This window comes from Pogona vitticeps, chromosome 3 (assembly GCF_051106095.1).
Source record: "Pogona vitticeps strain Pit_001003342236 chromosome 3, PviZW2.1, whole genome shotgun sequence".
Taxonomy (NCBI): domain Eukaryota; kingdom Metazoa; phylum Chordata; class Lepidosauria; order Squamata; family Agamidae; genus Pogona; species Pogona vitticeps.
The window spans coordinates 262681123-262708544 of record NC_135785.1 but is presented as its reverse complement, the minus strand read 5'-3'; the positions used below and the strand labels follow the sequence as shown (position 1 = coordinate 262708544).

Genomic DNA, 27422 nt, shown 5'->3' with positions numbered 1-27422 from the left:
TGTCCATCTCTCCAGTATTAGCCAATGATTCTCTCCCTGCCTCTGAATTCAAAGAGAGTCCCGCCTCTCTGCTTTGTGTCCTTTCCCCCTCTCGGTAGTCTGTTGGAAGCAGTCCGTGAGTCTATTGAAGTCTGTTGCTGAAAGCGGTTATGTGTATTACCTTGCTGTTTGATCTGTTCAGTTATAAGTAATGAAATTTTTTATTCTTTCTCTTACTAATGTCTCAGAGTGAGTTACTCAGACTGTAAGGGCCAGTGAATGAGAAAAAGGGCTGGCTTACTCTGGTGAACAGGAAACTATATTGCTCTTTGAATCCCTGCACGTCTCCTGCACAGTTAGGGGAATATATCCAGACATCCCAAACTGGGCAACAATGATTTGAAATGTCGCGTAAATGACTTAAATGCTGAATCACGACTGCCTTCCACAACATTTGTTCCCAAGTATTGAACATCGGTGTTCAAATGACACCTGCCACGCGGCCGGGTTTGTGTTCACCATAAGAGAGGTGAAATATGCTCCTTGTCTGATTCTCCAGACCAAGGCCAGGCTGGGAATTACTTTCCACCCCAAATTTTGTTAGGATCCCTTGTGTCTCTTTGGGCCTGTTTTGAGGCCTCATCACCCCATGAAACCTTTTTACATCCAGTTTTTGTCCTGTTAGCTTTCTTTACTGTCCAGCTTTCACGATAATTGAAATGTCTTGCTGGGGGACAGTTTCATAGAGACCCCAGATGGCCAGAAATTTGAACAAGAGGAGCGTCTGAGATCCAATCGAGCCTGAACTCTCTCATTTAGGAGATACAAAATGTTGAAACCGATGTTCTCCTACTTTGGACCCATTCTGAGAAGGCAAGAGTCCCTGGAAGAGGGAATAATGCTGGGAAAGATAGCAGGCAGCAGGAAAAGAGGAAGAAGATATGAGATGGACCAATTCCCTAAAGGAAGCCACAGGGGTTGCGTGTATAAGAGCTGAAGAGAGCCGCTGAGGACAGGAGATTTTGGAGATGGCTCATTCATAGGGTGGCCGTGAGTTGTGGGTGACTTAAAATCTAGGGTTTCTCCCTTCCTGCTAATTCCTAAGCCTGTGGGGTGTGGATAAGGCCATTTTGGCGGCCTATGGATGCAAGCTCAGCCCTGTATTTCTGTGGCTTCGTCACGGGTCTTTGGGAGCCGCCTGGCCACTTGGGCAGAGGGATGGCCTCCCAAGGAGCCGGTCACCTTTTAAGCTTCCCTTTTGACGAACACAGAGCCGGAAGACGTTGGCCTTCCACCTAAACGGAGCCGCCAGTCCCTTGCCGGCTGGCATGGACGGCGCTCATCCCCTTGCTCAGCCTTCGTGGACCAGCTGTCACTATGGCGACGGGCGCAAAGCCTCGCTGGGGCTTTTCAGAATTTATATACCTGTAATTCTCAGAAAAATAATTACCAGCCAAGGTTAGCGAGTGGGGAGAAAGTGTGGGTGGCGAGGAAGAAAGCAAGGCAAAACTCAGCCCACCTGAACAGGCAGGAGGGTGAAGCTAAACCCTAAGATAAAATAAAGACTAAATTAACTGTTTATCCATCAGACGACTGTCTTTGGGCATTTGATGTTGGTAACTTCCTGGACAGGGGGTTATAGAACACAGGCAGTGGGAAAACCGGGTCTTGCTGCTTTCAAATGCCACACAGAAGAAGCGTTTCTTCCCCTGAATGGAACTGCTTTTGTAGACGTTTATCGTTTCCTGGGGCACTGAAAAAAATTTACTTTTACAGACAACGTCTACAAGGAAGGAAGGAAGGAAGGAAGGAAGGAAGGAAGGAAGGAAAGAGCTGATGATGGGTTGAAGGAAGGAAGGAACAAATGAAGAAAGGAACTGATGGTGGAAGGAAAGAAGGAAGGAAAGAAGGAAGAAAAAGCAAGCAAGCAAGGAAGAAAGTGAGAAAAGGAAGAAAGAAAGAGAAAAAGCAAGGAAGAAAAAGAAAGGAAGAAAGGAAGAGAAAGAAAGGAAGGAAGGAAGAAAAAGAAAGAAAAAGCAAGCAAGGAAGAAAGAGAAAGGAAGGAAGGAAAAGAAAAGGGAAGGAAGAAAAAACAAAAGAAGGAGAGAGAAAAAGAAGCAAGGAGGAAAGAGAAAGGAAGGATGGAAGGGAGGGAGGGAGGGAGGAAGAAAAAGAAAAAGGAAGGAAGAAAAACAAACAAAGAAAAAGCAAGCAAGGAAGGAAGGGAAGGAAGGAAGAAAAAGAAAAAGGAATCAAGGAAAAGGAAGGAAGGAATGAAAAGCAAGGAAGGAAGAAAGAAAGGAGAGAGAAAGAAAGAAAGAAAAAGGAGGGGGGAGAGAGAGATGGAAAGAAAGATGCTAGAAGCTGGGTTCAGGCACCTCTCAGCATGTGCACAATGCCCCTTTCCTGTTGGGAGATGCATTTTCCAAACTACGATGCACACCAGGACCTCAGAATCCATAGAGGATCAGGTCCAAGCTCCCTCCTGGATGCTGAAAAACCCAGATACCAATGTACTGTATATCAATATACATTGCATGGTCTCTGGCTCCCTCCAATGGCCGGTTTTGGTAGATACAACCTGGAAATCTACAGTATATCATGTGTTTATTTAATATTTCATCCAGTGGATAAGTGAATCAGCGGATACTGATTCTGTGGAGGGGGGGGTCTTACGGTATCACCAGCACTCACAATACTGTTGCTTCAAGAAAGGAGAGACAGACTAGCCGCTGTCCCAGGATCGCCTGATATTCAAGTGTCTGCTCCATCTCCCCCCCCCCCCCCGCTTTGACAGCATGCGCCGAAGGCTCCTACAGTCTCTCCTACAGTCCCTCTGAAATGGGGCCAGTACAGATGCAGGGATACCAGGACCATGTGCAAGGTAGCCTAAAGCTTGGGAAACTGAGGTTTCTTGGACTACAGCTCCCAGAATTCCCCAGATAGCCTCGTCGACTCAGGTACATGCCCCCCCCCATGTGCTCACCATTTCTTTCCGCCTTGGCCCCCTCCTCCTCCGGGTCCTTCTGAGCCGTGCAGTGATAGCCTTTCTTCATCAAGATGTTGCAGAAAAGGATCCCCAGCAGGCCCATCACGCAGAAGACCGGCACAATGGCCAAGACGGCGTACTGGGTGGCGTTCTCCTCCGGCTTCCCGTCACGGGTCCCGTTGGCCGGCGTCTTCTCCTCTCGCCTCTGCACGGCTTCGGCGTTCCGGGCTAGGCGAGTCGGCCACTTCTGTGACCCTGGAAGGAAAAAGCATTGGGAAAAGAAGGCGTGACGTGCTGTCCACCCCAAACCCTCTGTGTTCCTAACCTCCCTTTGCAAGCAGGAGTGAGAGGGTGAGAATCTGGAGGGGGGGATGCATGCCAGCGGGAAACCATCCCGTTTCCTTTTTTTTAAAAAAAAATACAGTGAATTTGACCCAACTCCAGGAGGCAGTGGAAGGCAGGAGGGCCTGGCGTGCTCTGGTCCATGGGGTCACGAAGAGTCGGACACGACTAAACAACTAAACAACAGCAAAGGCTGCTCTGTTTGAAAGCCCGGATCCAAGAGGTGGACATTTCTTTTTGTGCTTGTCTGCAAATCTTGGTTTGTGTCCCTTCAGGTTTTAGGGGGAGTCAGGAAGTGAACAGGATGCTACTCCCTGCCTTTCTTCAACCCAAGTGTCCTCCAGAATGTGTTCAACTGCAAATCCCATCCTCCCCAAGGCTATGCTGGCTGGGTTGGTGGGAGATGGCCTCCAGGACGAATACCCAGGATGGGTGAGGCCGATGTGCCCCGTCTGAGTCTCCCAGCCCCACCTGTGAAATCACAAGACCGCAGACAGGTTCAGAAAAAACCTGCCCAGAGAACTGGGCGTGATTCACCGTAATCACATTTTTTCTGCTTGTCCTAGATGTAATGGGATGCCCGTTTGGGATGAATCTACACAGGTTCACGAGTTCAACCTGAGACTGTATCCTATCCATAAATGGACAGGAAGAAGGGGAGACAGGCAGAAAATGGAAGCAAAAGTGATGGGTTGATCAGGAGGCCCAACTTTCCAGCAGTTCTCTCTCTCTCTCTTCTTCCTCCTTCTGTCCTGCCACCCCTACCAAATATAATCTGGTTTTTCTAATATCTTGCCGGTCATCGAGACTTGGATGTCTCTCCCCCGTGTGGATTTCTGAGACTGTTCAGCTGATCTATCTATTGTGTAAGGACCGGCGATCTCTGTCTTGTCCTTTCCCCACCCTGGCAGTTTCTCTTGCACGTGCACGGACAGGCTCATCTCCCACTCCAGCAACGTGGTTGCATTGTCACATGCTCAAATGTCTGTCAAACCAGCCCTCTGGTTCTTCAGCTGGAATGGAATTGAAAGAAATAATCCCCACCCTTTTGGGAGGGTGTGGGTGTCAATCCTCACCTTGCCTTTTATTCTCACCTGAACATCCAGGCACGCCTTTGCGGGCAGACGCGCAAGGCAGGCAGGTGGCACTGGTCTCTCTTTCATCTTCAGGGCTGTAATATCTGTGCAGGGGGTGGGGAGAGGAGAATATGAGGTCGAGCCTCCAAGACACCAAGAGATCCCATCCCTTCCACCAGATCCCATCTCTCCAACCCTCAGCCCGGTGACCCTTTGAACCGAAACTGACCAGAACTTCTCACTGTTTGCTTGACACCCACCCTTTTTCCCTTGTAGATCTCACGACCCCTCGGCTCTGAAGAGGGGTCAGTTTTTGAAATTTTCATACGCAGCCCTCGTACAAACCCCTTCGCTCTGCCATCAAACCTTAACTTATTTTGCATATCTGTACCATTCTGGAAAGGTTGTTTTTTTAAAAATATTGGACCACATGGCCCAGAATCCCCCCCCAACAGCAGTGGGGGAATCTGGGAGTGGTCATCCATCCAAAAAAAGCTCGTGTAAGAATGGCCAAACGCATGAAGAAGAAAAATCAAATCAGGCAGCCGTCAGCTGCAGAAGTAACTGTAAAGTGTATGAAATGTAAAATTATGTAGGGAGGGAGGGAGAGAAAGGAAGGAAATTAAGAAGTTGGAAGGGCTTTGGAGAGGCGAGATAAGGAAATCCCATTGAGGGGTAAGAGCAATTGGGCTGGATCAGGCCCAAGGCTCCTTATTGGGTCATGCTTCCTTTTTCCCACAGAGGCCAACCAAATGGCTTCTAGAAAGCTCGTGAAGAGGCCAAGCGCACTTATAACACCACCCCAGCTGTTTTCCCCAGAAACCTCTGCACACAGGAATACTGTACACCCCGGATCCTGGATGGAATGTAATGGCTACAATCCTGTTCCACGGCTTCCCTGGTGCAACAGAAGTGACATAATCGGCAGCCATGGATTGCCTCTAATTAAAGAGTCCCTGCTCCGTTGGTTCTGGGGTCCACACAACATCCGTGCAATGAGACCGTTGCACACAAACTGAAATCAAAGCAGGGACTCTGTAATTAGCAGAAATTTACCCATGCTGGTGCCATCCTTCCCATTGTGCCGGTAGAGTGACTGGGCAGGATACCAACCATAGTTCTACTCCTAGTCTTCTAAGAGCCTTCTCCTCCTTCCTGAATTTTTTTGCAATGCCTTTTAAAAACTGATGTTCAGTGTCCCCTGCTTCTTGCACCATTGGCTGTAATCCAGGATCAATCACCCCCCCTGGAACAGCGCCCCGCAACTTGTGATGCTGGCTGGGGATTCTGGGATTGGAAAGTCCAAACCCTCTGGAAGGCCATCATGTTTCCCCTGCTGATTTCTGCCATCAATAAAAGGTCCAATTCTTCAAATGTAACGGTTCCCAGCCTTGGGGCTCCAGATGTTCTTGGACTACAACTCCCAGAAACCCTGGCCAGCACAGCGAGGGGTGAAGGCTTCTAGGAGTTTGAGTCCAAGAACATCTGGGGACTCAAGGTTGGGAATCAATGGTTTAATGAGCTACAAGATTCCGGCCACGATCCTTTTGGTGTTTCTGTCAGGTTTCCGCTGCTTGCTGCATCTTATTGTGGTTAACGGGCGAGGTCCCAGGGTGTGGGTCTGCTATGCGCCTGCTCATGCGCCCATATGCACAACCCAGACACCGCCCACTGCCTCCTTCATGAGCCCCAAGCAATTGCAGAGCGTTTAGCAAGCTTTCTGCAAACCTTTTTTTCTTTTTCCCCCCTACTTTGACCCCAATGCTTCCTCGGGAGCCATCCTTGTTCTGATTTTACCCGTTGCTGCTTTCAGAAATAAGAGATCCCACAGGCAAAAATGGGGCAATGGGTTCCCCAATCAAAGTTCTGTCCCCAAAGGGGCTGCATTTCTGAGACTCAACTGCAGGATTCCTGCCTGCAACCGGAAGCAGAAAGTCAAGGAAGCAGAAGAAAATTGTCCACTTTTGCAAAATCAAAAGGCAGGGAATTTGGACGAGTCAGGCGTGGCTGCTCGTGAGTCAGCGGCCCCGACTGCGTGGAGATGACTAAGGAGGAATGCAGCCCCTTTCTCTCCCTTCAGGCCTGGAGTGAGAGGGTTTTTTTGGCTGGGGTTCAGCCAGAAGTTTATGTTGACTCACTTTAAAATCCTCCCACTTTTTCCTCCCTTCTGCTGATTTCCTCTTCAGAGGTTAAGATTCCGGTCCTCCTGGTGTAACGAGGTTGCAAAACTCACTAAAATGACTGCTTTTCCCATTAGTGACTCTCAAACTTCTCTGTATGGGTTTGACTCACTAGAGATCCAACAGAACCCGGTTGGGTTCTCTAGAAATCGGATCAGAGCCTCAAAGAAGCAGGAACTGGCTTGCTACTCTTTTCTAATAGTAAGGGGGGTGAAAGAGGGTAGGACTGAATATAAAGCATAGGAGAAGCCACGACTTCTGCCAATCCCTTTAAAAAAACACACAACAACAACAACAACTGGGAAGCAGAGTAAACCTCTGGCTACCACGGATTCCTCGAAAGTCAAGTAAATGTTGCTGCTATCCTTCTCGAACTCTCTCTAGAAGGATAAACGGACGAAAGAGCAGCGGTCCTACTTTGGCACATTGTAAGAAGGCAGGGCTTGCTGGCAAAGGCAGGAATGCGGTGGGAGGCCGAAAGGCAGGAGGAAAAGAGGAAGGCCAAAATATGAGAAGGGTTGACTCCCTTCAAGGAAGCCACAGACTTGACTTTGCAAGACCTGAGCAAGACCTGTTAAGGACAAGGCAAGTGGAGGCTGCTAATTTGCAGGGTCAGAAGCAACTCGACAGGACACAACCATAGCAACACGCTCAGCTTATAAGCTTTTAAAGCTTGATGAGCTTTTAAGTAGCATGCTTAATATGTACTGTATATATATTCTGTTTGTTGCAGGAAATGGTGACTTCCACGATTTGTTGTTATAATTCATGCTGTCTGGTTGTTTCTGATCAACGGCCACCTTCATCAGAGTTTTAAGGCAAGTGAGAGATATTTAAGGTCTTTGTCACACCCACGGTTGAGCAGAGATTTGAAACCAAGATTCCTGAGTCCCGTCTCTGACACTCGGGGTGTCATCAGATGGATGCACAGCTGATCACACTGGGAAAGGTTACGTTAATGGGCGAGGTCTCCCTTAAGAAGCGCTGGGTGCCTCAATAGCTTAGCTCTTTGGGTGCGTAGCCAGAGGTTCGGAGTTTGAATCCCCTCCCCCCTCTATGCCTCCTTGACTGGGGCTGGACTGGATGATCCCAGGGGGTCCCTTCCAACTCTGCAGTTTTATGATTAGTAGTATTATTAAAGTGACTCATCAGCCAAAGAATCGCTGAGCCCGGTAGAAGTAGACGCCCTACAGCTGGGCCAGCCTGGACGCAGCCTTTGGTCAGGCTGGACCGTGTCTCACCGTGCGTCGCGTGATCGCTGGGAAACCGATTACATTGCAAATTTGGGACTTATTTCTCTGTGTGATCACACCCTGAGACTCCTGGTATCATTTGCTGTTTTTTTTTTTCCTGGCAAAGGAAGAGGAAGGGACGCCGGAGAGATAGCCTTCCTCGGGGGCCAAAATAACTTAGCCGCGTTTGGATATTCTGTACCATGAGCTGAGCGACCGGGGTGGGGTGGGCAGAGGGAAGTGCCACCTCCCACTCTGCCTCTGGCAGCAAAATATGTAGGGTCAGCACGGACCTCAAGAAGGTTCATTGGGGAGATGATTTCCCTCTACCCCTCTCGGATTCTTTCCAATACAGATAGGCAGATTCCTCACCAGATCCTTACATGTTCGCTTATGTGTCCCCCCCCCCCCCCAACAAGTCATTCGTTCTGTAGCCAAATTCACAAGGAAAGATTTCCCAGACTACAGAAGTTTGGAAACCCCGCCATCCGGCCCACGTGAAACAGCCTGGGGAGGGACAACGCGGAGCCTGAATAATTAATTTGCAAACTGCCCAGACAGTGTTTTCAATTGTTTTTTAAAAAATCTTTAAAGACAGATGGCTTTTCTTTTTTTAAAAAATTCTATAGTTAGTTAAACGAAACCAGCCAATTTTGAGCAAGAAATTGTTTCTCAAATAAGACTCCAAATGGCCTGATAGAATAATAATTGGGTGGTTCCCATTTCTGCCCTTTGGTTGAATCTGGCCGAAATATTATAATTTTATGTGGATAATTAAAAAAAACAAAACAAAAAACACACACCTGTTACACTTTAGCTATTTTGCATTATATATTACATTTCTATACCTGGCCTTTTTTCTGCTGTGGCCTCTACCTGGTACGGTTGTTTTAATAGAAAAGGAGGGCTGTAATTCAGTAGGTGAAGCCGCACACCTGGATTACGCAGGTGTCTGTCGAGCCTCCCCTGCAGCAGAGAAACAGGGCTTCCACGCAATCTTGCATACACGGCAGGGTGATGCTTCTCGTGTCTTATCTTAATTGCATTTCAGTCACATAATGAGTTATTCCCTGGCTTTGAATACTTGTAACTTTTTGGTCTTTTAATTTTTAATTGAACGGTACGGCACTGTGCGACCTAATTCTGGGAGAAAGACGGCAAAAATAAAATAAAAGTGTAGTGGCCGCCAGAACATGGGAGGTTTTGTTGCAGTCAGATCTGCCCTGTAAGAGAACAGATGATTAAGTTACCCTGGCATGCAGTCCCCGCATAAGTTGTCCGCTGTGGCCGTCCCGGGGCTGGCACGGACCCTCTTCTGGCCCTCGCAGTGGGTATGCGCTGAGCACAGTTCCAGCCCATGGCTAGCTGAGAAGGAGTCGGCCGAACACGGCTTGCAAGTCATTCCCCGTCCTGCCCCGTAGCCACATTTCTACGGGGGAAAATTAAACAAAAGATGCCATTACACAGTCTGGACTGAATCTTTTTTCTCTCTCCAGCTGCATCTTTCTACTATTATTCTTCAGCATCACGTCTGCAAGGAGGGGCTGGACCCTCCCTGACCTCTGAGTCATTCTCCTCCCTCCCAGCCATAGAGACACAACCGGTTGTCCTGCCATGGAATCTTCACAAACATTCTAACAGAAGTGAGAAGAGGTGAGAGGGTCAATGAGGAAAAGGTGGGATTCTGAGCCTCTAAAGCCTAGGAGCCCTGTATCTATAGGTTTCCTTTCAGATTCTGGGGATACAAATTTGAACCACATAAGAAAGAGGTGTGTGCACGGGGAATCTAATTCAGGCACACACCTACGGCATATCGGCATCTAGGGGAGGTTAGCTCACCCTGTCTGGTTCCGTTCCGGGGGGACAACCTTCGCAAGCCACACAGTGTCCTTCGGTGTTCCAGTACTCCTGGCGTCCACACGCTTGCGCCCGAGCTTCATGCCAGCAGAACGTCTGAAAAAGATGGAAGTGACAGCCGTGGGGTTACATCTCTCCAGAAGGCCACAAGAAGGAACATCATACGATGATCCATTCCTAACAACTGATGGATTGACTGATTTGATTTAAAATCTTTTTATTCCACCATTTCTCCTTAAAAGGACCCTTTCACAAGGAGGGCCACCCCATGCTCTTCAACAGCACCTTCTTTGACCCCCCCCCCCAAGTGGGGCAGGAGAGCTCAAGGCTGACTCAGCAAACCACGAAGTGCGCACCCCTCTCATCTCCCACACTTCACGGCTACTTCCTTGCATTTGGTGCCTGACAGCCAAAGAAAAAGTTCAGAATCCAAACGTCTTAGATCAGAGGTGGGCCGCGGTAGCCCTTCAGATAGGGCTTAATTTCAGATCCCTGCAGCCCTCCATAGCCAGTGAGGAGGGGGAGGATGGGAACATCAATCCGACAACATCTGGAGGAACTGTACATCGCCCGTCTCTCCTTTAGACAGAGCGGACTGACTGCTTTCAGATGCCCGTTACAACCAAGAGCCCAGAAGTCATATAGATCACAGCAGAATTTAAAAAGAACTCTTAAAAACATAACAAAATAGCAGCAAACTGGCGTCACAGAAAATATATCACATTCTTTTAAGAATACAGAAGGCAACAGAGATCCTCAAACAAGAACCGCATACTGAAGTGAGAGAGAAACTCTTCCCGATGTGGAAAATGCATTTTTTGGAATACACCCCCCCTGAATTCATGGAATTACAGAATAATCGAGTTGGAAGGGGCCTAACAAGGCCATCACGTCCAACCCTACTTGCTCAAGGCAACAATCCAAATCCAAGCAGATCAGACGGTGGTTCAGTTTTCTCCTAAATGCCTCCAGGGTTGGAGCACCTACCCACTCCCGAAGTCATGGGTTTCACTGTCGTACTGCTCTAACAGTGAGGAAGTTTTTCCTGAGATTCAACCGAAATCTGGCTTCCTTTAACTTGAACCCATTGTTGCATGTCCTGCACTCTGGGATGATCGAGAACAGATTCTGCCCCTCCTCTATATGACAGCCTTTCAAATATTTGAAAAGTGTAATCCTATCACCCCTCAGTCTTCTTTTCTCAAAGCTAAGCATTTCCAGTTCCTTCCATCTTTCCTCATAGGTTTTGCTTTCTAGTCCCCTGATCATCCTTGTTGCCCTCCTCTGAATTCTTCAGCCAGCACTGGATTCTAGGAATGGCTGTCAAGGACTCCTCACATTCCCAATGTCCTAAAATCCCCCACCTTTTAAGGACTACATACGACACACGGTCATTTGAAGCAGAAAGACTGGAAATTACAACTTCACACATTGTCTGGGCCAACTTTCTAGTCTCCGTTCACATGCATGCAGACATGCACACACACCCCACCGGAAAAATAAAAGATGACATTTAAAAGAGAGGGTTCCACCTGATGTAGATGCAGCCCCTGAAATACGGAGGATCTTTTCTGCAGTCAGCCATGGGAATGCGATTTGCAAGAGGATTTGATGAGTAAAATCGTGCTAACTATAAAACAGGATTCTCCTGTGTGAGTCCAGGGAAAGCGCCCCAGAAGGAGACCACAGCTGCAATATGAGGATATCTGCAAGCGGGATCTGAAGGCCTTAGGAATGGACATCAACAGATGGGAAACCCTGACACCTGAGCATTCAGCCAATTTGAAGAGATCCTTGTCCAGCAGGCCGAGGCCAAGAGGCGGTCCCAAAACCAGCCAAATCAGGGAGCTGGACAGGGGACAGATTGTATTTTTGTCTTCAGTGTGGAAGGGATGGTCACTCTCGAATTGGCCTCCTCAGCCACACGAGATGCTGTTCCAGGATCTCTATTCAGAGCACACGACCATAGTCTCTCAAGACTGAAGGATGCCTAATCCTGTAGCGAGAACTAGTAGACTACTTCTGCGCATGGAGGTTTCACTGCTACAGTATATCACAACGTTTGGTGCTAGCAGCTGAAGGATTCTAGCACCCATCAGACAAAAGAGTATTTTCACAGCCACAAACTCTACGACAGCTTGGGGGACAGGCAGCGACACAACATGAGTGTGTTTCATCCTTCTTGCCTTTTCCAGATTTACATGCAGACTAGTAATCTTAGGCATACTTCTTCATTCCTGTGAGACATTCCTGTTTCTTTTTTTGATCCCCCGTCTCTGTTTAAAGATCACAGCTGCCAACTGGCCTGCATACACTACGGGCTTCTTTATTTAAGTTTAGTGTTCTTTCCCCTCCTGCACTATCTATAAATACACTTCCTGGACAGAACAACAGATTCTTTTGGCCTGAACATCAGTCTTCGGGGTGAGGAGGACAGTCCGGCAACCGTTATAAGCTCAGCTGTTGGCCCGCTGCGTTCGGCATTCCCCAAGTAGGAATATCAAGTCACACCAGAAATCTGGACTTTTTACTGTGAGCATAGAGGAAGAGTGAGGCTCATGTATTACTAAATCAAATTCTGTATGCAACCTTTTCACCCGGGAAGCTGGTTGACTTTGGCAAGGGCGGCCTCGCTAACTGTGGCCGGAGCGGTCTTTCCGATGACAAGGCATCCAGATGTTCTGATGACCCTCCGCGCGGCTTTCAAGCACATGTGGCCAGCCAGGCAACCCTTCACAGCTACAACGTGACCCGCCGGGACAGTTTTGTCTGCTTGCCTTAAACATTTTCCCCACCCCACTCCACGCTGGCTTCGGATTTTCCCCTACCACGTGGCCTTCTCAGCCAGAAGTTTATTTAGGGAAACAGGGCGAGACGGAGCTACAGTCCTAAGCGATATTTAAGGACGAAGACGCCTTTGCCGCTCAATAAAGCAGCCGCTCTTCTTTATGTGGTTCGTTCAAGGTTACCCTCTCGGTCAGACATTTCCAAACCCTTTGCCAACGAGAGTCTTTGTGCGCCAGGAGAGGGCTGAAGCAAGAGCCACGAGGATGCGCTTCATGACTGGATGCGCCTGCAAGCAGAACGCAGCCCTTAGTGGGGAAGGCGACTTCCAGCCACGTCTCTCTGCAGGTCCGGTTGATCCGGCGACGGAGTCTAAGCTGGGGGGCAGAGATGCAGCGTGGAGCCCTTGTGGGCAGAAGAATGGGGGGTTTTCAATTAGCAGGGGGCAGTGGCTTCTGTGCTGCAAGGTCCGAAGACCAGCCGTCGTAAGTTTGAATCCACGCGACAGAGTGAGCCCCCGTCGCTTGTCCCAGCTCCTGCCAACCTAGCTGTTCTAAAGCATGTAAAAATGCGAGGTGATAAATAGGTACCACCACGGTGGTCCATGTCTAGTCGTGCTGGCCACGTGACCATGGAAACTGTCTATGGACAAACGCTGGCTCTACGACTTGGAGATGGGGATGAGCACTGAGCCCTAGAATTGGACACAACTGGACTAAATGTCAAGGGGAACCTTTTACCTTTACCTTTAGTGGTTTCTGCCCTGCTCCCTCTGCTCCCCAGTTCCTCGTACACCGAGTTGTAATCGGTACAGGAGGCGAAAGGAGAAAGTGGGTTTCCCCAGCAGCGAGATCCAGAGGCAAGCAGGCTGTCTGAAAAGATGCCCCTCCCTTCTAATGAATTTGTTGCTCTTTAAAGTGCCAAAAGAGTGGTTCTCATTTCTGATCTTGCATGGTGCTGGTGGAAAATGCTGCATCTCTAAATACAGCCTTTTAAAGTTAAGAAAGCAGACAGGGAAAAAGCATTGGTTTGTTTGAAATATGGTGTCGCAAGACAGTGTTGTGGATACCCCGGATGGCCAGAAAGACAAACAAGTGGGTCCTCGATCAAATCAAGCCTGAACGTTCTCTGGAGGCAAAAATGACGAAACCAAGGCTGTCCTACTTTAGGCACATCCTGAAAAAGCAGGATTCTCTGGAAAAGAGATTCTGGGAAAGGTGGAAGGCAGCAGGAAAAGGGGAAGACTCAATGTGAGATGGATTGACTCTCTAAAAGAGACCATGGGCTTGAGTTTACAAGATCAGAGCAGGGTAGTGGAGGATGGGACCTTTTGGAGATCACTCAATCTTAGGGTTGCCATTGGTCAGAAGCAACATGATGGCACATAACAATAACAATACAGTGGTGCCGTTCCGGATTAACCCTCGCTGTGTGAAAACATCGCTGTACGGATCAAAAAAAGCCATTGGAACGCATTAAACTTAGTTTAATGCGTTCCAATAGCAGCTTTACTCACCGTACAGCGATGTTTTTCCAATGGCCGGCAGCCATTTTCGCGCCCTCCCCTCGCTTAACGAGGGTGTGAAAACGCTGCGCCATTTTGGGGCTTCCGGCGGCCATTTTGTAGCCGCCGAACAGTTGATCGGCGGATGGCAAAGTGAAGGTCAGTAAGCGAACCGCTTACTGACCTTCGCTCTGAGATTTTGAGCCATAGGGGCCGTCGGTGTGCAATCGCATTTGCGATCGCTAGAACGGCCCTGTTGTGCGGATTCGTCGTTCTACGGTGCACTCGTTGTGCAAGGCACCACTGTATTATGTTTAAAAAGCAATTTATTGTTATTATTCTTTGTATTGTCTGTAACAGTAAGTCTTTGAAGCATGCATTGCCTATTAATTTTTATAATGTCTCTCTGTTTCTTTGGTTTTGAAGAAAACCACCCAGAATTGGTGAGAGGACAGCATTCAGCTTCAAAAGCTCCCCAAATGTCACCTTTAGAAAGAACTTTGCCAAAAAATTCAGAAAAGATGACTTACCAATAAAGTAACCTTTATCATACCCATTATATTACAATAATACGTAGCATTATTGCAGCCCTGTAAATTCCAGACGTAGCTAGTGAATTGGAACTATTTACAAGTCACTACCTCCAAGCTTTGATCAAATTGGAATCGGGCAAATGATAGGACTGAAACAAAACTGAATTAAAACAATTAATGATGAAGAAAGACTCCTTTAAATCTACGTTCTAAGCAGCTTGCCAGCTGCCAAACATCTGCCCTGGCCGAAAAGGTCTTTCCCCCACTCTGGTGGAGCAACAGGGAGGGCAGAAATCAGCCAAATCTCCCTTGGAAGAGAGTTTCGCAGGCTAGGAGGAACCACCTGGCGTCTTTTTAATAGGGGTTGAGATTTGGGGCTCAATAGTCGGGTCTTGTTAGCAAAGCCTTGGATTCAAACTTGGGACTCAGACCCAAAGACGTCCCTGAGAAGCTGTATGCAGAAACTGCTCAAGATGGGAGAAACTGCTTTTTTAATATAGCAGCCCTTAGAACGCCTTCACCAGCGTGGAACCATGATGGAGTCTTCAATACAGAAAAAAAAAACCCCAAACTTTTCCAGTCTCTGGAAACTGCCCGGTGAGGCCAAAGACACGGCGGAAAGTTCTCGTTTTGTTCTGCAAGAGACACTGTACTTACTACTGCAAGCAGGCTGATGATGACCGAGCAGAAATTCCAGTTCTTCCTCATTTTCAGGGGTCTGATTTCAAAGCAGCAGCAAAAACGAATCTGTTGGAAAGGGAAGAACAAAGAGGTTACGTTACCTATGGGACGCTTGGCTTCTCTTCTACAAATCTGGGGATGGGCTGCGGGCTCTCCGCTCTTTTAATGACCTTTGTTTACCTCCATCCCACCTACCTTCCGGCAGGAATGCTGTTTATCTCCCGCCAATTACAGCTGATTGCACAGGAAATCTATCAACTATGATTAAGTCCAAGGGAAAGAAAGGAGAAGTCTGTTCAAGGCTTCCTCTCCTGTTGGGAGTCGCGTTTCCCTTTTCGGCTTATTTACGTGGGTCCAGATGGATGCTTTTGCAACCTCAGATCCTTCCGATTTTTAAAAACGACCTGCCCTCAAGCAAAAACAGACGGCCAGGATCCCCCCGGGGCCCTTTCTCAGTCCACTTCTCGAAATGGGCCAACCCGAGATGCTTCCGGGAAGGCCACAAACCTGGGAGGAAGGCCCCCAATTCCCACGGCTAGACACACATAGGCTGCTCTTCGATGTGGAAACTCCACGTAACCGTCAAGGAAAAGAAAATGCTTTCCTCGGTGGCAATTTCCAAAGGGGGTCACTGTGTTATTTTTCTCTCGGCATGTTGGCAAAAGCTGGCTGGATAGCTCAGTCGTTTGGGGGTTCGATTCCCTGCTGTGCCTTCTGGGAGTCAAGCCAGCCTGGGTAGCCTTGGGCCAGCTGCACACAAGTCCCCAGAAGTGTCCCCAGAAGAGGGAACGGGAAGCGACTTCTGAGTCGTCTCTACCAGGAAAACCCAGGGAATTGACTTGAGAGCATGCCATTATTACTGTATTATTAGGCAAAATACTGTCACACTTTAAAGAAGAAGAATTTTATTTCAGCGTGAGAGCAAAATCCACTCCCTCAGATCCAAGAGTACAAATACATGTTTGCATTTTTATGAGCCAACGAGCACAGCAGGCAATTGGCAAAGGGGTAATAGTTCGTTAGCACAGGAATAAGACCATCAACACTTTCAATCTTTCAATTGTATTTTAAATCATATATTGTTTACCTTTTAATGTTTAACTTACTGTGTTTTTAAATTGTGTGAATTTTAATGTTGTGAGCCACTTTGGGTCCCTTGTTGGGAGAAATGCGGCATCATCATCATCATTTCAACTGGCCTGCCCTGATAACAACTCATTTCAGAATGTAGGACCACAACTTCCATCATTATGTGTTAGCGGTGCTGACTAGGGGATAATGGGAGTTGGAGTCCATCTATTTCCCTCTTGCCACGGAATTTCCCCAGAGGCGTGTGTCCACAAATCAGGCTCCCGTTTATTTTTTTTCAATGCTCCGTCACAAATCTAAACCAGCAAAATGCAAGATACGGAAGTGTAGAAAATCGCATGCTATGACAGACAGGAGTGAGACCAGCCTGTCTAAGAATGCACTTAAATGCAGGGTGGTTTTGATTTAAATCAAGTCGATTTAAATCACGATTTAAATCACTAGTCAGTCATACTCATAGTTGGTAGTTATAATCATTAATATTTGCAACCAGATGACGATTTCATAATTAGAATGATAACCTGTCAGATTTGTAAAACTGCTATATCAGAACAGAGTTTAGTTTAAGAGGTTAATCACTCCTATTTGGTGAACTGCTTAAATGGTTTTATTTCACTACAAACAATAACATATAGCATGAATTTTCTTTTATTTGCTTAAACAATGTACTCATTGTTTGTACGCTGATTTGCAGGACAACAATGGGACTAAGGTCTTTTCCTGAACTTTGTTCATTTTATACGCTTTTTGCTGTGAAAAAAGTGCACGTTATCTCAGCTAGGATAATTTGGATTAACTGAATTAGTTTACCAAAAATGTAAATTTTGCATGCATATACAGCTTCATGATGTACATAACTCAGTTCTTGCTGAATAACCTTTGAGCTATAATATATCTTAAATAGAAAACTATCTTTAGATAATTTTTTCCTTTCATTTAAAATAAATTTGCTTTAAATTTAAAAAAGTCTGGTTTAAATTTAAAAAATCTGATTTTTTAAAAAATAATCGATTTTAATCCACCCTGGCTAATGTATTGCCTATACTGACCCTAAAGACCAGGGAACTCGGAATAAATGGTCTTCCAGCAAATACGCTCATGGTCTTCCAGGAAATTCAAGTTCAATACCCGGCCAAAGCTCACAAGCAATTGCACGTATAAACCCATTCCTGCTTCCTCTCTACCTCCCTCTCCCGAATACTATATTTCAGCAACCAGATTTATGAAAGGAGAGAACCTTGTTAGTTATTGATGTTGTGGAAAGAAGAAGGAATTAGAAATCCTTGACCCGCAGCAGATAGCTCAAAACATTTACGGATAGCGCCTGATCCAAAGCCTTGCTTATTTAACTACAACTCCCAGAACCCCCTAGCCTACATGGCCAGGGGGAATCCCCTTGTGCAGTGGTTCCCAACCTGGGGCAACCCAGGTGTTCTTGAACTACAAGTCCCAGAAGCCTTCACCCGCCAACTGTGCTGGCCAGGGTTCCTGGGAGTTGCAGTCCAAGAACATCTGGGTGGCCCAACGTTGGGAACCACTGCTCTAGTGGTTTTCATTCCTTGTCCAACACAGATAGTGGTAGTGAGTCATCCTAGCCAGAGGATTCTGGGAGTCGTAGTCCAAAAGCTAAACTTTTCGAAGCTCTGCTTCCTCTCAGCCTCGCACTTGCACCCTTGAGCACAAGGCAGGCTGTATATATTCCCTTCCGTAATGCTTTTGCAAATCACCAGAAATAATTTATTATCTCCATGCAAATGCATGATGAATTCTCACTTCCAAAGTGAGGCTAAGAAGGAGACCCCCCCTCCAGACTGTTTGGTGGCGTCTCAGAACCTGAGGGATCTCAAAGGAATGGCGAATTCTTTTGCCCAGTCCCATTTCCAGTTCAGCCACGAGTCCCTTTCCTTTGCAAAATGATTCTCCCTGCCCCTGCCACTCAAAAGAGCTGCTGTGCCATTTAGACCGATCTGGGGCATCGCAGGGGGTGGCAAGAACGAGCCACGGGAGGCTAATTGCCCGCAGAGAGAGCCTGCGATGGATGTAAAGCCCAGGATTTGTTTAGCACGATGGATTTGTATCCCCAGAGAGCCCCCCCCCGTCCGTCCGTCACTCTTCCAACATGACGGGCCATCCGTTGGCTGCCCGCATCGGCCCCTGGCACGGCCTGGAAGCGCCTCCCGGGAACGCGGCCAGGAGCTGGAGGCTTCCCTGTCGTAGCCAACCTACCGGACGGTTGGAAATGTGACTTGGGGGGGGCAATGATGCCCAGAACCCCTGTCATTCCCCCCCTCCAAAAAAAGAGAGGAGCAATTCTGGCTGGTGGATTTTGTCCCCCCTCCACAAAAAATGTAACTTTTCCAAGCTCTGCCCTGAATTCTCATCCCAGCTAGTGGCGATAAGGAGACTCTACCTGCAGCGTTTCTACCAAGAATAATGCGCGGCGGATCCGACTCCAAACCCTTCATGTCTAGTTGAGTAGCATTTTATGATTTGATTTCTGGATATTATTCTTTTGTTAATTTCGTGTTGTCAACCGCCCGGAGTGGCTCTCGTTCAGATAGGTGGTATATAAATTGAACTAATAAATACAGTAAGAAATATTTTGTGCAAAACAAAAAAAATGTAGGGGGAGCGCATCTACAGAGGACTGGGGAGTCCCGGGGTCAAACACTCGCTCCACCGAAAGAGCTCGCTGGGTAACCTTCCTTGAGCCAACCTTGCAAGGTGGTTGTGCCGAGGCAATGGGGAGGGAGGGTGTGAGCTGACCTACGTCAAGGGAAGACAAAGCCAGGTGAATCTCGCCTGCCTCGTCCGTCGCCTCGAGCGGGATGGCCTTAGAGGACCTTTCCAACATCATTTTTCTATGATTCTACGAGGCTATAAACAAAAGCAATACCAAAAACACATTCAAAGCAGTAAAGGCACAGCAAGCCATTAAAAAAAAAACCACCTCTACTCAGGCAGCCTGTCAGTGAAGGAAAGCTTGCCTGAAGAGAAAGATCTCCTTTGCCTGCTTGCGGAAAGAGAGCCAAGATGGGGCCAGGCTGGCCTCCAGTGGGAGGGAGTTCCACCGTCTAAAGGAGCAGCCACCGAGAAACGCCCCCTTTCCAGGTCCACCTGTGAAGGCGGAGGGCCAACATCTCCCCGAGTCCCCCACGCCAGCATGAACAGTGCCTTGAAAACCTCTCCTCTGGAGGCCTATTTGTGATCCATCGTTTGCAAGAGCAAAACAAGCAAACCGACCCTTGTGTGGGATGAGAAAACCCCCGGTCTCCTTCCTGATGGGAGGATTCTGAGCTCTGCATATAATGAACAAAGCATGAGAAAGAAATAATTGAAGAACCCCCGTGAGCCTGAATCATCCTCTCCCAGAGGGGGCTGCTTTGCTGTCGGGTAGCCGGGTGGCCTCTTTGAGGGGAGGCTGCTCTCTCTTTGAAAGAGCTCCCGGCGACCATTCCGAGATCTTCACAACCCGTTTGGATCGGACTGGATTGTTCCATCCAGATCTGGTGGACAGACCACGAAACAGAAGGGAAGAGATTAAAGTCCTGGCAGTTGTCCAGAAAAAGGGGTTTCAGGATCTGGTCAGGTGATTAGGAAGCAGAGAGATCCCTCCATCACCGTCGTCTTTGTCTGAAGGACACGTGTGGCCCTTCTGTCTGGACTAGACGGGTTGTTTCTCATTTCGCGTCGTCACCTGCGAATTAGCATAAGCGCTTCTGTGCAAACCGTGCGAATTAGCAAACCATGCAAATTAGAATCGGCACTTCTGTGCAGAACAGGGCCAGATTCGTCCCCTCTTTCTGGCGCCCTCCTTTTTGGCTATGGCGCACGAGGCCACCCTGCACCCCCCCCCCTTCCCTATCTCAGGAGGAAATGGACTCACTCTTTTCGAGGTGAGTGTTGTAATCAGAAATCATCAACACTGCAACACTGGGTTGCAGTGCTGCAGGGTTGTAATCAGAAATCATAGAGTTACAGAATCATGGAGTGGGAAGGGGCCTCTTAAGGCCATCCAGTCCAACCCCCTGCTCAAAGCAGGAATCCCAGTCAAAGCAGATCCGACAGAGGATGGTCCAATTTTCTCTTGGATGCCTCCAGTGCTGGAAGGTCATGGGCTCCTCTGTCGTACTGCTCTAACAGTTAAGAAGTTTTTCCTGATACTCAGCTTAAATTGGGGCTTCCTGTTGCTTGAGTGTGCCTTATGATGTGTCCTGAACTTGGGGATGATGGAGAACAGATCCTGCCCCTCCTCTGAAAGAGAGGAAATACCTTTCAAGTATTTGAAGACAGCAGCTGTGTATAAGAAAATAACGAAAGCAGAATTTAGGGAATTGAGTGGCGCCTCCCTTGACAGCTCCGTTCAGCATCTTGTCCCTGGAGAACTGGACTCTTTACAGTTTAGCAGTTGGGTAATAGCCTTTAATACTCTTCATCTACCCTTAATTAACTATCCCAGCATCTCTTCAGTCTTGGGAAATCAGATGCAAATCACTTCAAATTAAGTAAGTATCCAATCCCTCGAGAGAAAGAGAATTTGAGGCATGGGGCACGAATTCCCTTTTTCTTCTCAAAAGACCTGGCGAAAACACAAATAGATCACAAGAGCATGGACTGGGACCTACTCTCCGTCCCACAGTTTTGAATTTCCGGTTAAATTTCTCTAGCTACACAGCAGAAGTGCAGGAATTCACAGAGCAGGATTAGCTTCTAGTTCTCCGGAATCGGCCATCCCTCTTCTCATCAACTGGCATTTACAGTCTCAATGAGTCACTCTGAAACATTTAGTTGGAGAAAGAATACGTTTTCATTTACTTACAGTCGAACAGATAACAGCAAGCTCAAAACATGGCTGACTGCTTTGAACAACAGGCCTCAACACACTAACTGGTTCCGATCGACGAAAAGAGAGGAAAGAAGCCGAGCAGGGAAAAAAAACATACCTACTACAGGCAGCATGCCAAGTTGCAAAAACAACAACCCACAAAACCTTCCATCACACTGAAGTCTGTACAGGGAGTCTTCACCCATTGTTCCTGTTGGGCCTTCGGATATCGTCTCCCCCAGTGTTTGCAAAGGCTGCTTTCTGGGACTGCAGCTCCCGGAATCATACTAACTAGCACAGCCACCCAGAGGGAAGACAGACCCGCCTCCCCAACTCTCGCGCCTAATTTGGCCTCCGAAACCTTTTTTCCAGTACAGACAATATTTTGCTGTCATGCATGGGGGGTGCCCTGGTTTGGGTCACCCCACAGCATCACAAACACACCAGATCTCGCCTAGATTTTGCAAGCTAAGCAGAGAATGGTCTCTTCCGCACTCGGGGGGGGCACAAGGTCTTCAAGAGAGGCTGAGGTGGGCTTCGTAGTCCTGGTAGCTCAGAGAGCTGCCGACCAGGGTTGGCGGTAGAAGGCAAGCCAGATCAAGGCCCTGAGCAGGAAGGGGTGGACTGGATGGCCTCACAGACCCCCTTCCAACTTCTTTATTCTATGAGGGCAGGATTCCATCTGCTCTGTGGCAGGAAGTGTTAAAGGACCCCTGTGTAGAAGCCATTAGGTCCGATTCAGATGAGTCTGTGCAAACAGGACTTGTGTTTTTAATCTGGCCCTGACCAGCCTGGTTTCATTTCCGAACTGGGCCATTAGGCACTACTAGACATTTTCGGGACAAAAAGACCCCCCTCCTCCCATAAAGCACAATACTGATCCAAAGACTCTTCATTTTGCTCCGAAGATCGCTTTTAAGGGGACATGAGATCATAATAAACCCTACGCCTCCTGGAGCCCTTTTCTAGCTGAGCGACTATTGTTTTAAAAAATAAAATAAAAAAGTCCTGCTCTGTCTTGGACCGTCAGCCTGAAAGGCAGGCGATGACCCCCTTGCTGAAGGACAGCATTTCAGTTCTACATCCTATACACGTTTGGGTTTTTCCAAAGTTGGGTGAAGAAAGCATTTGCTAAATTAAACTCCAAAAGAAAAGGCAGAGGAAGGAAAGAACAAGCCCAAATCTAGAGCAAGGATAGAAGAAACCGCTGAGCCATCGTTGTCCCTCTGAAACCCACACCTTGCGTCTCCCCAGAGAATAAAAATCTAAGAAAAGAAGCGGCCGGGTGCCCGGGAGAGCTGCCAACGGAGGACCTGCTTTCAAAAGGTGGACGCTTGGTTCCCTCCGATTGCCTTAATTAGGCCGCCTTCAACAAAACACTTGATTAATCCGTTGCCGGGATAAGAACCCCGCACGCACGGATGGTCCTGGCCGGCAGGGAGCAGAAAACCTCCTCCCGTCTGCGTGAGAGCGGGTCCCAGTCACGGCCGCTGAGGACGCCTGGATGCCCTCTCCCAGAGAGGTAGGAAGGCGATAAAGAAAGGGGCAGGCTGGGGAAAAAACGGCTTTCTTTCTTTCTTTCTTCCAAAGTTCTTTGGGGAAAAAAAGTTACTTTATAGACAACTCTCAGCCGGGATGCCCGGAGAAGACCCACCGTGCTTACAATCCTTAGAACTTAAAAATGTTACCTTTTAAGAATCACAATGAAATCCGCAAGTCTAAAAACGCATTTATATTTAGAGTAGAATAAGATCTCTGTATCCACGGGGGATCGGTTTCAAGCACCCCCACGGATGCTGAAAAAATGTGGATTAAAGCGAACACTGTTTCAATAGCAAATGCTATATACATGGTCTCCGGCCCCCTCTAGTAACCCGTTCTGGTAACCTCATCTTTAAAAATATATATTTCTAGGATTTTTCTTGTAATATTTTCAGATCTTGGATAAGTGAATCAGCAGATACTGATTCTGCAGATAAGGTGCGACTACTGTACAACTAAATAGAGTAAGTGATCTGAATCCAATTTGGTGTGTGTGTGTTTTCAATTTCCGCCCTGGTATTCTGCCATCTTTGTCTTTTCTAGCTCTACATGTAGATTGGTACTCTTAAGACTTCCTCCCTCCTCTGAGGTCACTTTGTCAGCTTGTTTCCTGCCCTTGCATACTCGGTTACACAGAGACAGGTTTGCACACATCTAGAGAGTTCTGTAGCCATATTTAAGCGACACGTTCATGAATGCTCTTCAACAAACCCACGTTTAGCATGGAGCCACTGCATTCTGCCTGTAAAATACAAAGCATGACTTACATGTCCCATCTGCGTCTCTCCTGTAGGCTTCTCGGAGCACCCCCCCCCCAGTCCTGCTGACATTGACCAACTCCGTTTGTTGTTAGACAAAGCACGGCTTGGAAACATTACCGTCGGAGACTACCATGCCAAGCTGGCTGGCTGGGGGGGATTCTGGGCATTGTAGTCCCCTCCATTTTGAGACGGAGTGGAATTTCATCAAATCCCACTGGCCCCCTCCTCTCTCTCTCTCTCTCCCTCTCTCTCTAAGCTGCAGTGCCGTTCTGAACACCCTCCTCCATCCAAGGGAGGAAACAAAGGGGCCTCTTTTTCTGGCCTCTGAAGGAGGGATCTGTGTGCGAGGGAGTGCGTGGATTCCCTCATTGTTTGCAGGAATTCTCCCACATGAAAGTCTCATTGTTAAGAGGCGTGTGGGACTCCAGGAAGGCCGCTGAAGAAAAAAAATGACCGCAGACAAAGGGGACAACAGAAAACCCACAACAAAACCAGGATGGAGAAACTGGAGCCGCCGATCTTCGGAGGGGCCAGCAACGCCGGGAGGAGGGGGGGCGAGGAGCCGGAGAAAGGGAGCGGCTAAAGCCCCACCCCCGAGTGCAATACACGTGGCTGGCGTGGTGCTGTTTCGCAGGGACAAAATCACAGGCCATGGAGAGCGGCCACCCTGGGATAATGGCTCACATGCTAAGGGAGCAGCCCCCCCCCCCAAAAGCTACAGAAACATGGCAAGATGGGTGCAGTCACTATGGCTGGATGCAGACCCTCTGTGTGTGCTAGGTGCTGTACAAAACCCAGACAGGACCCACTCTTCGCCCAAAGCGAAGTACCTTCACGCCAGTTATTCAAGACTGGACTTTGCTGATGAAATAAGTCTTAACCAAGCTTTTAGAGCTGCCACGCACGCAAGACTGATGGTTTAGGATTGTGCACATGGCCAGCGACTTGGGAATTCCTAATTTAAAAAACCACAAACCAAGTTCCTAGTCCTTAAGTTACAAAGTTATGCTGTACACTGGGAATGGACACTTTGGGACCCTACCGATTCGACTGGACTGCAACTCCCATCGTCCCTCTCAAGGGAGGGGGGGTCACATTTGTGACAGTGGGTGTAGTTTGCAATCTTGCCACTCCTGCAATGAGCCGCGGCAGGGAGACAATTCAGGTTGCGGAGTTTTGAATTTCTGGATAAGTTCCTCGAGCAGCACACCTGAAATGTGGGGATTCACACAGCAGAATAGCTTCAACTTCCCCAGTAGAGTTCACCCCTTTTCTGAATAACTGGCACGTACCGTTTCAACAATTCACTCAGATACATGAATAGAATATTTTTTAAAAGGTTTCATTTACTTCCAGTTGAACAGCTCAAACAACAAACTGACTAACATGGATGCCTTTAACAACAGACTTCAACAGACTCAAGAGAGGGGAAAAAGACGCAGAGCAGAAAATCGGGGCTGTCTTTGAATTCAGAAGCAGGGAAGGAACAATTAGTTAGAGCTGGATAAACGGACAGACACCTGCCAGCCCAGAAAGGTCCCCCCCAGCCAAACCTACTAAAGGCAGCCTACGAGGTTGCAAACACTCCAAAAATGATAAACCTCCCCGTTTTTCTCCTGCAGATCAAACCCTTTTGAGATACAACCGCCTTGCTTCCAGCTTTGTGGGGGTTGCAGGAGAGAACCGCCGGGAGCAAGGAAAGGTTTCGGAACAGCCCCCCAGGCCCCAAAGATGACTTTGGCTCAGCAGAAAAGTGTGTCTGTGTGTGGGTGGGTGGATACAGCTTCCAGGAGGAGTGTTTGCAAATGGGGAGAAACGGGTGGGGGGACCCCCTTCTCCTTGGCCTCCCATCCCCTCCCACATGGGGAGGGTTGGCATCTGAGATTCAGCACAGCTGCTTCCTCCCCCCAAGAGCTGAGGAGTCATGCTTGCAGGAAAAGACAAAAGCGCTGAGTCATCAGGCCGCCCCCCCCCCAGCAGAGAAAGTAGGTCAGTTTGGAGCCGCTGTTTGCCACCTACGCTGCGCCTCCCCCCCTCAAACCCCCCCACTATGATTTTCCTTGATTATGGTACCGTCAAACCTCCCATCCCCATCGTCTCTTGACAGCTTGTAATTTCGAAAGCTTCCTGCTCAACCCAGCAGGCACGGCGGCTTTCTCACCAGAGAGATCCCTCTTTCTTTGAGGGCTTCCATCGGGAAAGAGCTGAACCTCCCTATTTGGGGCCACAGCATTTTCAGCTTGACGAGGAAGGGCCGTTTAACTCAGAACAAGGATGTGCTGCTAGAGACCAAGCCCGAGATCATCCACGCTCTCGTCTTTCCGGTCACCCTGTATGGGTGTGGAAAGCTGGAATGGAAAGCTGGAAAGGGTGAGAAAAAAAACGGGTGGGTTCGAAATGTGGTGCTGGGGTAGAGCTTTGGGGATGCCCTGGATGGACAGAAAGACGAAGGAGAGAGGTCCTAGAGCAAATCGAGCCTGAACTCTCTCTGGAGGCAAAGAAATCTTGAGACTGTAGCTGTCCTGCTTTGTTTGCAACATGAGAAGGCAAGAATATCTCTGGAAAAGACCATCAGGCCGGGAAAAGTTGAAAGCAGCAGGAAAAGAGGAAGACCAAATATGAGATGGACTGATTCCCTCAAGGAAGCCATGAGCTTGAATCTACAAGAGGTCAACAGAGCTACTGAGGACAGGACTCATTCAGAGGGTCAGAGGCAACTTGAAGGCACATAACAACAACTATAATAACGCAACCCACGCATCAACACAGCCGTTGCACTGATTCCTCGGGGGCACCCCAGGGTCCGCCAGTTTGACCCTGAAATGAAGACAGTCCTGGGCCATGACTCGGATAGCTCTTCCCGCAAATACCAGGGGCCCGGCTCCGCGATGCAAATGGTGCCCGCCAAGCGAACGGTGCTTGGCGCTGCTGCCAGGCAGCTGTCGGGAACAGCAGCCTTAATGCGTGGAGACAAATGCTCAGCTCCTCTTCAACAGCCTCGCCAGGGAATCAGAAATATGTTTGTCCGTTTTATATATTTATTATTTCTATTTATATCCCACACTTTGGTCTAAAAAAATATACCCACACGCACAGTGTGGGGGAAACAGCTGCACGAAAACATTCTGTGGAGGACTCTGCATGCGAAAAGAGAAACAGAACGACCAATACACACCGTGCTATCCTGAAAAACTGAGGACAGAATCCAACAGCCCACTCTAAATGCCTGCAGGAACGCCTAGCTCCTAGCCTCTGTGTGGAGTGGGGGCAAGATGAGCACCAAGCAAAACTCATGAAAAGGGATGAGCAGAGCTGGTGGATCTGAGGGGTGTGTGTGTCAATCTGGGTAGCTCAGTGAGCTGGGCCAGGAGTTCGATTCCCCCCACGGTGCATCTCCTGGTCGAAGAGCCAGCCCAGGTGGCCTTGGGCCAGCTGCACTGTCCCAGAAGACGTTGCTGGCTGGATAGCTCCGTGGTTTAGTTCTCTGTCTGTGGAGCCAGAGGTTGGGAGTTCGATCCCCCCTCTGTGCCTCCAAGGGAATAGAGCCAGCCCGGGTGGCCTTGGGCCAGCTGCACCGTCCCTGAAGAAGAGAATTGGGAATGACTTTTGAGTCCTCTCTACCTGGAAAACCCTGCAAAGGGTCATCATCCTAATCCACCCGAGGGCACGTAATCGTTACTCTTCAATGGTGCAAAGGGGACTGTGTGGCCTGTTCAGACCATGAGCGGCCACTTGTTTAACCTTCTACTGGGTCCAGTTTGGCACCATTTTGCTATGCAAGAAGCCATGAATGGCTTTGACTTCCTCTGTTCTTGCGACAGAGCATCCCAAAGCCGGTCCCACCACACGGACGTCCGCCAGGGGGTGGAGAAGACCATGCTTGCCACCTGGCTAACTAAAGAACACAGGCAGGCTGGTGTAAGGGGAGGCGCTCCTCCGGATACCTGCATTCCAAGCTGCCTAGACCTTTAGAGGTCACCACCGTGATCCTGAATTCAGTCCAGAGTTGGTGTTTGACCTCTTGAATTTAAGCAACATTAGGGCATCT

The 27422-nt window shown here is 48.4% G+C and overlaps 1 protein-coding gene across 1 annotated transcript in view; it reads right to left on the bottom strand.

Annotated features, from left to right (window-relative positions):
* Positions 1-27422, bottom strand: part of RELT (RELT TNF receptor) — a 64229-nt gene that overhangs the window by 9584 nt on the left and 27223 nt on the right. Inside the window, exons 2-6 of the mRNA XM_072993444.2 lie at positions 15134-15223; positions 9638-9751; positions 9049-9227; positions 4405-4490; positions 2966-3223 (exon numbers count right to left, since the gene is read on the bottom strand). Of these exons, the coding sequence (XP_072849545.2) occupies positions 2966-3223; positions 4405-4490; positions 9049-9227; positions 9638-9751; positions 15134-15184 (688 nt within the window). The 5' untranslated portion in view covers positions 15185-15223. The remainder of the gene's footprint in view (positions 1-2965; positions 3224-4404; positions 4491-9048; positions 9228-9637; positions 9752-15133; positions 15224-27422) is intronic.